This window comes from Micrasema longulum, unplaced genomic scaffold (assembly GCF_059751315.1).
Source record: "Micrasema longulum isolate JH-2025_06_02 unplaced genomic scaffold, ASM5975131v1 h1tg000824l, whole genome shotgun sequence".
NCBI lineage: Eukaryota > Metazoa > Arthropoda > Insecta > Trichoptera > Brachycentridae > Micrasema > Micrasema longulum.
The window spans coordinates 1072957-1087693 of NW_028278016.1; the positions used below are offsets into that span (position 1 = coordinate 1072957).

General features: G+C 32.3%; 1 protein-coding gene across 1 annotated transcript; it reads right to left on the reverse strand.

Annotated features, from left to right (window-relative positions):
* Positions 1-582: 582 nt before the first annotated feature.
* Positions 583-13201, reverse strand: Sec6 (Exocyst complex component Sec6). The gene is made up of 11 exons (XM_088230872.1): positions 12977-13201; positions 12727-12875; positions 9711-9906; positions 8426-8680; positions 7587-7868; positions 6221-6403; positions 5682-5840; positions 4690-4797; positions 4297-4476; positions 1509-1901; positions 583-911 (listed from the first exon to the last, which is right to left on the reverse strand). The coding sequence occupies exons 1-11, from the start codon at positions 13061-13063 to the stop codon at positions 663-665; spliced, it is 2241 nt and encodes a 746-aa protein (XP_088086998.1). The 5' UTR covers positions 13064-13201; the 3' UTR covers positions 583-662.
* Positions 13202-14737: the final 1536 nt, after the last annotated feature.

Here is a 14737-nt window from a genome sequence, read left to right on the forward strand (position 1 = left end):
GAATTACCGCGAAAACAGTCTATTGCATTGGCCACGCCCCTAATACTTCATGATTCGGTTGAATTTAGAACTTTGTTTATGAGTGCTTAAATTTAAATAGAATGACGCCACGAATCTTGACGTCACAATTGTCAAGACCAAACATGTCGCGATTTTGTAGAGACATATTTTCAACAATTTGATTAAAAAAGTTATGTATGAAAACATTTCTTACAATATCTAGGTATATTGATTTCGAAAATACAGTTAATTTTTCTAAATCTTTTTCACATATTTTTATTGGTATTTGTAGTATGTGAAATTTCCCTATTGTCTTGCGCCTCGGGTCCCAGTCTAGAAACAATGAAATACTATAGTATAAAACCACCCTTCAAACCAATATTTTACATCCCCTGCCAGGACTTGAACCTGGAACCTCAAGCATGGCAGGTAACCAATACACTAAGATTTTTACCTGAGATTAGCCATCAAGTCTGTTGGCTTTCCAATAAAATAACATAAAATAAAGTCAAAAACAGTCATCCAGGGTTCTGGTCACATCATCTGCCCGGCCATGGGATCCTCAAATTACAACAGTAAAAATATTTCAGGAAGATTATTTATTTATTCATAATTTTATATATATATTTACAAACTTGAACATTTTAAAAACAAACAGGTGATTATAATGTGAAATGGGAGAGTAATCTGTCGTTGAACACAATTTGACTAAATATACTGTTGGCGGGCGGCTGACGGGATCCTTTATTGGTGTTGACAATGTAGGAGACTCGTTCCTTGATGTCGCTGCGAGGAATGTCTCCCCTCAAGCTCAGGAGTCTAATCAGATGGTCTTCAGTTATATCGGGACACTTGTCGTGAAGCTTATGAAGGTCCAGAGATAACATATCGATATCCTCGCATTTGAGAACCTACAAAATAGAATGTTTAAAAAAAGGATATCAAACCTCCAATAAAATAGTCAATTTAAAAAAGAACCTGATTTTGCCCATTTTCCAGTTTACAACGCCATAATCTTAAAGCAGAATGCAGGAAAGATGGAATATCCTTAACAGATATCCACACTGTATTTAAAAGTAGTTATCACGCGCCATTGTTCTTGGACTTTGCAACAATGGTGATAGGACTCATAAAAGTAATAAACCAAAATCAGTGATCGAACATCCCGTTGCCAAGACAAACAAAAACATTTTTTTCTGAGTACCTTAGCCTTGTACATGACACGTAAGGCTACTAAATACAGGGGTCCAAATATATATTTTTTTAAATATCTTCATATTGACATTTAAATTCTTCCATCTGTTAATTTTTGTGAAATGACAAGTCATAGATAAATGCCGAGGCGTGCATATTGAATTCTCAAAAAGATATTTGTTTATAAAAATTTAGACACACACAATATTGTTGAATAATATGTATTTCATTGATATGTAATTATGCTTTATTTTTTTTAATACTCGGTTTTATTATTATGTAAAAAAACAAAAAAAAAAAAATACAATATTTACCTCTGCTAACATGTTGATAATTTCAAACGGCCACTCGAGGTTACTAACTTCAGGTGCGATCCTCATGAAGAACGCTTTGATCTGGTTTGCTTCTCGCAAAATCTTCGCAACAGCAGTTTGATTTTCTTCCACGGTTTTTAATGTAAGACGTCTCGAAAGCATTGCAGTTATATACTTCTTACAAACAAGGTTTTCAGCTTCAGTGATGACAAACTCAAAATTTTTAGAAGTTAAATGGTTATAGTCTTGGAAGTAATCTTCCAGAGTGACACATATGGTGTCGATGGGAATAGAGGAAAGAACCCATTTCGCAGTAAATAATTCATCAAAGTGCGTATCTAAGTCAAGAAAAGCCTCTTCGAGTAAATATTTTACCGCTTCATTTCGCAAGTCCTGAAATAAAGGTATAAAGTCGGGTTAGAGATACATAAGGTTTTTTTATCAAATTAGATGCATGAAAGTATGAAATGTTGCGCCTGGATAAGGCAAATAATATTGACCGATCAAATGCAGCATCAAAAAAATTAACACAAAGTTCAGTTGATAAGTTTGTTTATATAAGTGTCAGTACGCAGCTAAACAATGAAATATTCCAGTAGAAAAACGCATTCTAATTAAATATCATTAAACATCTCTCTCTACCTTTTTATTTGCGCCTTTTTTTCTTTTTCAATTCTTATTTACATGGCAAATTAAAAATAACCCATTCGAAATACAAATTTTAATCTACTCTATGAAAATATACTATGTACATAACACCTGAGCAAAAAGCAAAAACGCCACTTTCCACAACCACTGTTCTTAGGACAACTAACAAAACCAGAAGCGAAAGGTGGTGTAACCACATACGAGATGCACATCGAACTTAAAATGAATATTCTTTCTGCTATTGGTTTTGTTGGTTTTCTCAAAAACAATGATATGGACGGTGGCGTTTTTGCCTTTAACTCCTTCACATATTGTATTCAGAATTATTAACATAATCAAGAACTCTGTTAAGTAAATAACAGCATTTATCGATACTATTCCTGGCCGATTACCTTTCGTTCCCATCCTTCCTTTGACCCATCCTTATGGTACCTACCTAACATCAAGATAGAATATATTCAAAATTAGAAGATTCGGATTAAGAACAAAACCCAAACAACATTTTTGACTTCACATAAAATTGGATAAAAAGTGGTTGGAATCGTCGTGCGTTGTGGAAAACATTGTTATATTTTATAGTTCATTTTGTCATCCAGTGCCAGAAATTGAAGAACAATCAGATCATATTAAAGGTAGGTATCCATACCATGTTCCTATCCTTTATCAAATATTTCCCTATCACAAAACTTAATGAAATTCGTTTTTCATTTACAGTCCGCCTTTTCGTTAACATTTTAAAAATCGAATTTCATTTTAACAAACTCATAAAGTTAAAAACACTAAAACATGTCATTCGTGGCAAGAATTATCAACCTATAAACAGACGAAAGTGAATCAAATGATAATAAGACACATAAACATGTGAAAGTGTACAAAATATTTAAATATATAAATTATGTATTTGAGTAAGTTATTACCTAATTACAATAGAATTCCACCGAGAGCAGTCATCAAATGATATAAATCAAAGACAAGAGTAATGTTTAATGATGTTTATTATATCGTTGCCTTCATTTGAATACAACGTAATTTTTTCTGTATTTGAGATATTAATAATTTTCAACTTATAAAATAGCATCAATCTCTGTAACTTAAATTAAGAAATTGTTGACAGAAAAGAGATAGAACACATTTTTCAAATAACGAGTATTTCAAAGAAAATGTATATTCCTTGGAATACAGTGTAAGTCTGTAGGTAGTCAGTAGTACAGTATTATGTATCTTTTTCGGGTGATACCGTGTATGTTGGATTTGATCCGACGTTTCGGCTGAAAAACTGTTTTCCCTGAAGATGGCTCCTGCAATGGTAGCCGAAACGTCGGATCAAATCCAACATACACGGTATCACCCAAAAAAGATACATAATATTGATAACAGTGACCGTGAAAATCTTCGCACCTAGTAGTACAGTAGTTTACATTTGTTTAGATAAAACACTTAAAAATCATGTATCCCATAAAAACAACACATTTGGTTCAAAAAAATCACTATAGTCCTTAAAATGTAATATGATTAGAATGACAGTTGTCAGAAAAAGTAACGACATAACTTTGTAGTAACGTCAAAGGAGTTATTTATATTGACACACGAAAAATCATTTGTATATGGCGTGTTAATTTATTTTTTTAACACAATGCTTGAAACATAAATCAACGTTAATATATAAAATCAGCTTTAAAAGTAAAAGAAAACTAAAATAAACCTAATTATTAACGACGTTCTTACAAGGTTACATCATTTTGCAAAAACGTTAGAGATGGGACAAATTGATCAATATAAATTGATTGAATAAAAAAATAATTCATTTGATGTTGTTCATGAAAAAAGTATAAATGTCTCACTTTTTGGTGAATAATTGTGTTAAACACACTATAATAGGCTTGTGTTTGCGTTTTTTATATCAATTTTCGGAAACAGAGTTTCATGATTGCATGAAATAACTGATAAGTGATCAGTAATTTCCCATCACTAATGAAATTAGTTTGACAGCTGTCATTCTAATCAAGCTATATTTTAAGGACTATAAAGTTTCATACGAATTCACTAATTTATGAAGTTTTTATTCTCCTGTAAAGTTATCATTTAGTGACTTATGTTGTATGTAAAATAAGGCGACAATATGTATACATAAATTGCTAACCTCAAATGTGTTCAACAGAGCCTCTACTTTAGCATCTGCCCCGGCGTGGTGCTCTCCCCTGGGCCAATATCTCTTTTCCGTCTGCCGAGCAAGTTCTTGCATTTGGCGACAGTTATTTACCACTGTTATTATATGCTGTGTGAAGTATGGTAGCAAGCTACGATCTTTGAAGTGTTTATTCTGTCAACATCAAACACATATTATATAATTTTACTTACTGAACACAAAATAAATGCATTTCTAAGGCAAAATTTAACATAATATTATATTTTATGACATAAAAAGGGGTTTAGAAAGGGTTAGCTTCAATAGTGTTATAGCTACGACGTTTACTTCCCGAGTTTAATTCCCGGTGAGATCATAATAATTACATAATATTGATGATATTTTTACCTTAAACTGAATGATAGCATCTCGATACATTTGCCCATACCTTGTCACTTGATCAATGCTCATTAGCAAAGCTTTAAATGTTAACTGTTTACTAATTGTGGTGGTCACCTGAAATCAAAGAAAAAAGTATGCACTCTCCGGTCATTGTAGCTGACGATCACACATATAGTATTCATTTTCCAATCAATCCATACAGAAAAGTTGTTTTGTGAGAATCTTGAAAATATTTTCTATTGTGTCACCTGAAGGAATTAATGTATTTAATAAAAATAAAAAATTCTTATAAAACATTAGTCAGCTTTCAACATATAATTGTTGATGAATATGTTTGTGTTATTTCAATTCAGGTGTGTCAATTTTTATTTAAATAGATGGTGAATGTAATGGATAATAAATTCCAAGGGACTAGTTAAATTTGGGACATGAAACTTTTCAACACAATTTCGAGACACTTAAAATAATGGTAAACTAAATTCCACATTTCAAACTCTTTAATGACTAGAGTATTTAACCAATGTCTATTTATCCATCGTGGCATAAGCCGCGGAGAGTATGACTCTGACTGAGCGATCTTCTCATAAGTCGCAAGTTGCAGAGAAGTATGGAATGCATTATGCTTGGAACAAAATGATGACAGAAAAATAAATGATTGGGTCCGCAGTCAAACCAAAGTGATGTTTACTATGTGATGTTGTCGAAAGTATTTGTTGGTTGAAGTGGAAATGGGAAGGCCAAATCGCTGGAATGTCTGATGATAGGTGGATAAAACGTGTTTTCGAGTAGAGATCGAGGAATACGAGGCCCCAAGGACACCCACCAATGAGGATTGCAGGGAGGCATGGAGGAGACAGGAGAAGGCCTACGTCCTACGGTGGACCAAGATGGGCTGATTATGATGTAAAGAAAAATAAAATACATAAATATGGCAATTGTTATTTGACAGAGAAATCTTGTACAGTGATATCTGAAAGATATTTAAAATTCCAGTTTACCTGCAAGTTCTGATCTATCATTTGAAATACAATAATAGGTGCATGCGTGTGGAATGCTGAAGTGTGTGGTTCTTGTTCTGGTAGGCCACCTGCAGTCCATTCTGCCTGCTCAGAAATCAGAGTCTTTTCCATCCATTCCATACAGTTCTTCTCCATGTTCTGAAACACAACACATAACATTGTAAAATTAAGAACCAATCAAATACATATTACTAAACCTCATTTAGATGATTGAAACTTTTATTATGCACATAATTCAAATTTGTCCAATAAAATATCTTTTCAATCTGTCCACAACTCGTTTTATTTCATTGAAAATTCATCTAGATCTCTGCGAAAATTCCACTATAGTTGCAGCTTTAGTTTAGAATTCGCAAGACATATCCAATTTAACTTTATTTGGATCATATTTTGACCCTCAAAGTATTTAAATAAGCACTATCCAAACTTTGAACATGATTACGTAAACCCAAAACTGCCTAAGAAATTTATTGATATAAAGGGCCGTCATATTAATTGATAATACATTTGTAACTAACCTGTAGGTACTGATCCTGCATTTCGTTCAAAGTTTTATCACTTAACAATGGATCGAATCCTGAAAGATCAATATTCAACTCTGGGTTCTGCATTAACTCTGGTCCCGGGTATGTATTTAATATCCAAGAAAGTAATGACACATACTCATTTCCTTCAATACCACTTTGTACTAGCTCCTGTAACTGTTATAAGAATACGGTTATGAGTAAACACAAATACAATTTGCATATTACAATAAGCTGCACTTAAAATAATTTATTCTAAGAAATTAAAATAATATCAATAACTTGGTTAAAATGAGAAGTTTAATAAATTTAAAAATTAAATTCTATCAAAGCTTACTCTAGCAGTAGACAATATAATTAAAAGAATGGTTGATAGCATAAATAAAGCAACTTCAGCAAAAAGTTAGCAGATGCCACCTATGAGGAAGCGTCAAATAATGTGAAAGGACGCCTGCTTTGACTAGATGTACATCTGAAAATTCTTTAGATGTGGAAATCACAAACATTAGGCAGAATGGTGAATGTTACAGTGTGCAAAGTGATCACTTAAACTAGCCAATGATCTTGGTTTAGATATCCATCAAAAAGTTATTTCCTTCGTCTCTGTTGAGATATTGGTATTTCGTACTTTTCCGTCTCTAGGCTACGACTTCAATCAAACACGAGTTATTATTTTTTTAACTGATTAAGTGCCATAAGCTCATTTACGCAATTTCTGTTTCCATACTCAGAGGGCTGTCCATGCAAAATCGGCCATTTTAGAGAGTATATATTTTTATGTTTCTGATGGTTATCTCCAACAGTCAGCACACTGTTTTACCTCTCGGCTTTCAGAACCAACCTGCCTCTGGTTATGCCGATTGGAAGAGCAGTCAGGGAGCGGAACATTATCACTTTGGATATTGACATCTTTCACATCCGTGAAACTCTGCTTAAGAGGCAAATACTCTTGGTATTGGAGAATATTATACCTTAATAATGTCAAACCATTGCTCAAGGATTTGATATGTTGTCCCAATATAACAGCTTAAATATTTTGTGTTATTTTTATTTGTAATGTTATTTTGGTCAAATAAATGAATTTGAATTTGAAAAAATAGCACATAAATACGCGTGCCTTTGTACACGCTTTACGCGTCTAGATCAAGTATTCCAAATGATTTTAGATTTTGTACACTCACAGACATCTATATAGGACATGAAGAATTATTAAAATTACCGACATGACAGCGGTTCACACAAGAGAGTTTCTAAAAATTGCCTAAAATTTTGCAGCCTGCTGGGAACTGCCATGGCATTATCTAGCCGCACAGAGAGGGTTAACTAAATACATTTGACTATGTCAAACAGTAAAACTTACACTAGTAGAAAGGCAACTGTGATACATTTGTACATATTTGTTGACAATATCATAATGAGGAGGAAAGCAAGGCACACAAAGAGTTTTCACAACACGGAGATCTTCTAAAATCAGTTGTCGGGTGAGTTCCAAATATCTCACGAGCCACATTTTGTTGTCTTCTCTTTCATCGACTCGTGTTCCTTCTATGCGAGTCGCAACAGACAACTCTAATACATCAAATGCCTTTTTACGCCAGTTTTTTGGACGACCCGGCGGCATAAAACCACACTGTTTATCTTGCTGTAAAGAAAATGTAAAAGAAATGTATAAGACAGAATTAAAACACCAATTTTATAAAACTCATCATTATCCCTCTTTACAAACCAAGCGGTGCATAGAGCAATGCATTGATTAACCAAATGCGGCATGGTTCAATCATCTGTTACAAGATAAGGTGATCATCAACCTTATGCTTGTCCAGGTCCCAGTCCAGCATTGACGAAATATTGCAGTTCAAAAAACCATTAAAAAACATTTTTTTTATATCTACCCTGCCAGGAATCGAATCCAGGACCTCAAGAATGGTAGGCGAACGCGTCAACTACTACATGCCGAGGCGGATTTATCTTAACTTGATTTTCTTATTCAGGACTTTTGCCTGAGAGCAGCCATCGAGTCTAAAACACTTGTAAAGGGTTCTGATTTTATTTCACATAGAGAACTGAATACTTCATCTGCCTGGACACAGAGTAAAACTAGATGAAGACGTAATTCAGTGGAAACATAAAATTCATCAGTGAAAATAATTCAACGCATTTTGATCATCAAACATATATTTTTAAAGTGTGAAAACATACCTGAATAGCAAGTAGGTCCCTTTTTTCCTCTCTTTCTATTAGACGGAGAGCAGTTACAATTACGGTTGGTTCTTTACGCACGGTATTTAAAGTTCTTCCGAGAATAAGCCTGATCTGTTTGTCTAGCAAATTGGAAAGTGTTTCAACATCTTCAAAATAAGCTTTCAGCATTATCTTATCATGGTTGGATTGATTGGGTAACTTGTGAAGCTCATACAGTAAGTCATCCCGAGAGTTTTCCAAATCAGTCAAACACTGCAAAATAAAATTGATTAATTAGTTGTTTTTTTAAGGAATAACCCGCTATGCCCTTATTTAAGGGGCTTGCCAGCAGGCGGCAGTCAGTCCTTATTCAGGGCAACTGCCAATAAAGTAAGAATCGCAACGATGATTTCCAACCTCCATCTGGGAGAGGAACCATAAGAAGAAGTACAAACAAACAGTAAAAAATAATTGAACTATCAAAACAGGCCATCAGTTATTTAAGGTACACCACAAAACTTTTTTTGTTCACATAAATAGGAATTTAAAAATAAGAATGATAACACAAAAATAACACCAAACACAAAAATGCAGTAGAATTTTTTGTACTAAAATTTGTTTTTATTACCAAATTCACATATTTCTAATTTTTAATAAAAATATAAAAAATTATAAACTCTTACGGATTAATTTCATTTAACAAAATAATTTTTGTTTTTTAAATTCATATTCTATTGTTAATGATAATATTTTTAACATCTTTTGTAAAGGTTGTCTGAGTCTTTTGATTAGTTTTGTCTGGTAGTTTATTATATAATTTCAGGGCCTGGTTTATTAGTCTCGACTGTCCTTGTCTTGTTTTAGAATGTTATTTATGATATTGTTTTGAGATTCTCCCTTTTTTTTATGTGTCAGAAATAAATAGATAGAAATAATCTATAAAATGAACAAATTCAGTGATTTTTTCTTCACTAGTAATATTATCTATTTTAACTGGTTGTGTTCTACCACAAAAATAGCTTTTAAATCATTTTTGTAAATTACCTTGTGAATTTGACAGACGTTTTACCATGATTTAATGTGATATTCTGTCAAAAGCTATTGCTAAGCCTAAAAAAGTTGATAGACATTTCTTGCTGGAATCTACATATTTAGAAATAAGATCTGTAATACCAGAGATATATATTATTGTTTTAATTTCTCAAGTACATTCTAAATTTGTTTTATAATGTAGAGTTAAACAAACAAAAGAATCTGTAGGCCCCACCAGTTTTATCACAAAATAATACAAAATTTTAAGTACTTGGTGAGCGTGGAGCAATTTCCCATCACTAATCCACTGTTTGGTCTTCTCAACACTCTCGGGAACTGTGAAGATGTGCTTCAGACTGTCCATAGCAGTGACGTACTGAGAATGACGCATGTTCTCTTCACGCACGGCCTGCAGAGACCCACACAGAGGAGCTACGGAACTTAAGGAAACTTCCAATGTATCCAACCTAAAAATAAGACTGATCTGAGGCACGGTAAAATCAAAAGGAAAATACGATACTGGCTAATCGATTAAAATCATTCCATGTCCGCGCCCTAGTTGGAGCATATGGTGTCCACAAAGATCCTGCAGATATCTGTGTTGGCTGCCAGCTTCTGTGCATCCTACCAAGTCAGCTTCGTGTCCTGTAGTTCTGACATGAACTACCTTAAACAGACAGCAGCGGATGTCCAGGAAGTCGATAACCTGATGCCTTGTAAAGAAGGCAAGCCTGATTAAGGCTCTCAGGAGGCATCTGCAGTATATGTCCCAGCAAACCGTATCACCTCCGCTTGGTGACAGTTGCCACCAGAGTTTGCTGCGTCTATTCCCCTATTACTGCATTCTTTACAAAGTCAAATCATCTATTCATCTATCAAACTCAGAATTTTGCTGTTTTGGGCCCTAGTGAGATGCCACGATTCGCATCCGTAGAGGAGAATAGATGTCATGCAGGCGTTATATAGACTGCATTTGGTCTTCACTGAGTGAATATTGGATCTGCAGACAGCCTTCTTACTGTCAAATAGCAGGCGCCGCATTCAACTCGATCAACAGTTTGTATTTATTTTATAAATTAAAACTGCTGGGATCATAATAAATATATTATTGTATGATATTCTCGTATTGTGTCCATGTTTACTACGATTTTCGTTATGTAGAGTAAAAATGTTGTTTTGTAATGTCTAATAATTTTGCTAAAAACAACTATAAATAGTTGAGAGAAACAAAACATCTTAGAACCTACGAAAACAAAAGTTTTCGCTACTGCGAAAACTTACTTACTAGTTGACATCATAATTGTTTTAAGTATTAATACATAAAAATTATTAAGTCAAAGATTTTAATAATAGTTAATTAACAAGCATTACAATTCCTTTATCTACTACATTTTTTATTGTAATGGATTCCTCAGGATTATTTGTAACCTGCCTAACCAGGTACCGGTTTTTAGGGCAGATATTTTTATTTGTGGAGCAAAATAAACAAAAACCAGACTACCTCGAAGATTTATTAAACGATTATCAATTTTAAGTATCCATTTTATTTTTAATGGAGTGTATTTTAACAAATTCTCCGACTTCTCTCTAAGTCGCATAACCAATTTTTTGCAAATTTATTTAATTTATTTATTCATATTTATTGCTTACAAACAACAATTAATAATACAAATAATGTGACCTTACTGGGGTTTCCCGTGCCGAGGACACTTAACAATAATTTTTTTTTAAATTGCATTTGAGAATAAACAAAGAAGACTAACTTAAAAAAACGAAGATAATTAACAAATATTTAGACAGTTTAAAAACAAGGTATTTATGTACATCTATATTATTTATTGAATTCGGGTCATGGTTTTACAATGTTTGTGCTGAATATTTTGGAACCCAAAAATCTGAAATTTCTTTGCCCGAATTTAAGTTTATGATAGACCCATCCTCTAGTTTGATTTATGGTAGTGTGGGAGTGTTTACTTTTACAAACATTATGGTTCTAAGAATATAAGACTGCCTTGTATCTAAAATCCTGGATTCCTCAAACAACGCAATACTGGGACACCCTAAGGGCTTTTTAAAAATTATTTTAATGATCAATTTTTGAGCAGACTCGAGAGGTTTTAATATTGATTTATTGGTGGCTCCCCATATTATTATATCATAAGTTATAATTGTGTTACATAAAATATAATAAAGTTTTTTGAGTTTAATTAAGGATAAGATATTAAGACTTGAAGATATGGGAAAGTTTTCTTATTTTTTGTGTTAATTCTACTTGAATATTTATGTATAATTATTCCTACATATTATATGGAGTGCCGATTCTAGTATTTCAATTCCACTGTGGTTTTACTAAATGTTATGTAATTTGTTTTGCCAATATTTAGGGTAATACTACATAATATGACACAATAATAAATATATATATTATTGCATATAAATAAATAAATTATTGTGTCATATTATGAAAATACAATATGTCAATTTTTTTTTCATTATTGTTTGTGTTTATTTTCAATAATTTATTTATTTAGAATACAAACAGATGTACAGTTTAAATGATTATTAACTATATAAAAAATAAATATACTATAAATTAAAATTTTAAAAAAATAATCACAGCAATATGGACAAAACAAGGAGATAGTGGGAAGGAAAAGAGGGAAATTGATGGGGAGTGGTGGAGGATGAATGAAGGAAAGAAGGAGTGGAAAATTGCATAATATATTAATACGAATATATTTTATTTCAAAGTAATCCGCAACTTAGGTTTATTTTTAAAGTCAATAGGATAATTATTAAATCTTTTAAAACATTGATAACCGAGAAACCTGCTCTGGACGAATTTTGAAAAAGAAGAGATAAGGATAATTTATTGATGTTTCTAAGAATATACAAAATAAGGCGACTGTAAGTCACAGATCCCACTTGATCTTGCTGAAATATCAAAATATATACTGCTTCGGCTTATATGCACATTGTTATTACATGTATATTGTAAAACAATTGTTATTTGAGATTTAATCAAAAGCAGAAAAGGGCTCCAGAGCGGATTTTGTAACTTTATGACTCAATTTAACACTGTTAAAGCAAAATTAGAATGGAAATTAAATGTGGGCATTGATTTGTTGAGCATTGATTAGTTAATAAGTCAAATTTATCTTTAGTAGTACTTTCACACTCATATATTACGCAGACAGGGAATGGTCTAAGCTTAACCAAGTTGCAGTTTCAACTCGCGCTGAGCAAGACATTGAATCCTTTTTGCTGTCGAAAATAAAAATATTTACCGTGCAACGACGTCGTGAATATCATCCAGGCATTCTCGAAGATGATTTAAACCAACTTTCACGCCATCTAATTGGCTCTGCATTGCAGACTTCAGTTGGGCTTCTACAGATGCTTTCTTGTGAGAAATCCGTCGTTTATATTGTTCAATCTAACAAAAAGAAATTGAATTCAATGATTAAGTTAATCACGAAAGCAAGTATTGAAAATGTAAAGTTGATAAATTTGGCTTGTGATGATTTCTTCATTTACCTTTTCTAATTGCCCGGGTCTTTGCATCATGTTGACAACCATTTTCAAAGCCGCTTCTTGGGCTTCTTTTTCAATTTCTTCCATCATGAATTATTAGAAATATTCTTGTAAATTAGTAATATTAAACATTCAAGAATATTATTTCACTGCTGATTTGTCAAACTGACAACCACAGAATCCACAGATTACAGTTTAACTTTTGACAACTGACATTTAACCAATTTAACGCCCATCAAATGAAGTTGGGCACAGTATTGCCAGTAGGTTTACTATTTATTTTTATAATCTTACCCTTACCTTATTGGTTTTTTTTTTTTTCTAATGTAAACTTGGCTGAGAGACATAAATGTACAACGCCCAAACATCGGTATTACTGTAGCTCTCCGACAAATGTCAATGTCGAAGTGATAAACTTCAATCTATTTTCAATGCAGCAGCAAGGCTTATTACGGGAGTAAAAAAAATATTCTCACATCTCACATCTTTGAGATTTGCACGGGTTATTTTTTTTTATTTGGTAAACAAACGGTATGTACACAAATATTGACAATTTATTTGTATATTAGTGTAAGACACTCATGCACACACCAAAAAAATTGTTTACACATACTGCAATAATTTTAATTATGTTAAATATAATAAATGTAAAAGATACAAAATGAAATGAAAAATGTGTATGTTTATTTATTTGTCTTATTAACATAAACGGCAAATCTGCCTTTTACAAAAAAAATATAATAATAACATAATTGGCTTAATATATTTCTTTTAAAACATAAATTTCCTTTTACCCAAGATTTATAAAAAAAAATAAACCTGAAAATAATTTAAGATTTACAAAAAAAATACTTAAAAATTATTCAAGATATTTATTAGAAAGTTAAAACAATTTAAGAATAAATGTCAAAAACACATTAAATAATTAAATATTTTAAAGAAATAATAAAATTAATTAAGCAAGTATCTGCTTCTCTCAATATTTTTATGATTTTTGACCTAAATTTACATACATTGTCACAAAAAATATCAGCCTCGGTGAATCTATTTTGTATATTGGTCGCATATTTTAGGTATTGTAGATTGTTTCAGATAATTTTTTGACGAGTTATCTGCGTAAAACTGAAGATTTTGTCTTGTCGGTCTAGATGGCACACGGAATGGAAGTATTTCAAGTAGATTGGGAGAATCAATTTTATTATTTATTGCAAGCTTTGCTGGACAGTATTTAAATCCCTTCATGAAATAGCTCCAAGATACCTATCGGACCTTTGTATTAGGGAAAATACATGTAACATACAACGAAAATGTACTCTTAGGTCAGCATTTTATTCAGGCAGAGGAAAACTTGTCGAAATCCGGCGCTCCCAAACACTAGATTCGGAGATCTTGTTTTTGCCGTTGCTGGACCCTCTGCCTGTAAACAATTGCTTTCAAACTTACGAATCATCAACATTCCCAGTCAGTTCAGGTCCCAACTAAAATTTCACTTCTTTAGTTTATCATACCCTCAATTTTCAATCAGAAAATATAATATGTCACTTTAGCTTAGTTAGAATGTGAATTTAAATATACAATTATATAGCGCCCTTGAGGTGATTTTTTACAAAAATGGCGCTATATAAATCAGCCAAATATTATTATTATTATTATTATATGTTTTCATTTTCAAAGGCCATTTAGCCATCATGCAAATAATAATAAAATATTTCTTTCCAATAATTTTACGAAACTAATCAAAACGTTTAAAAGAAACAAAACGTA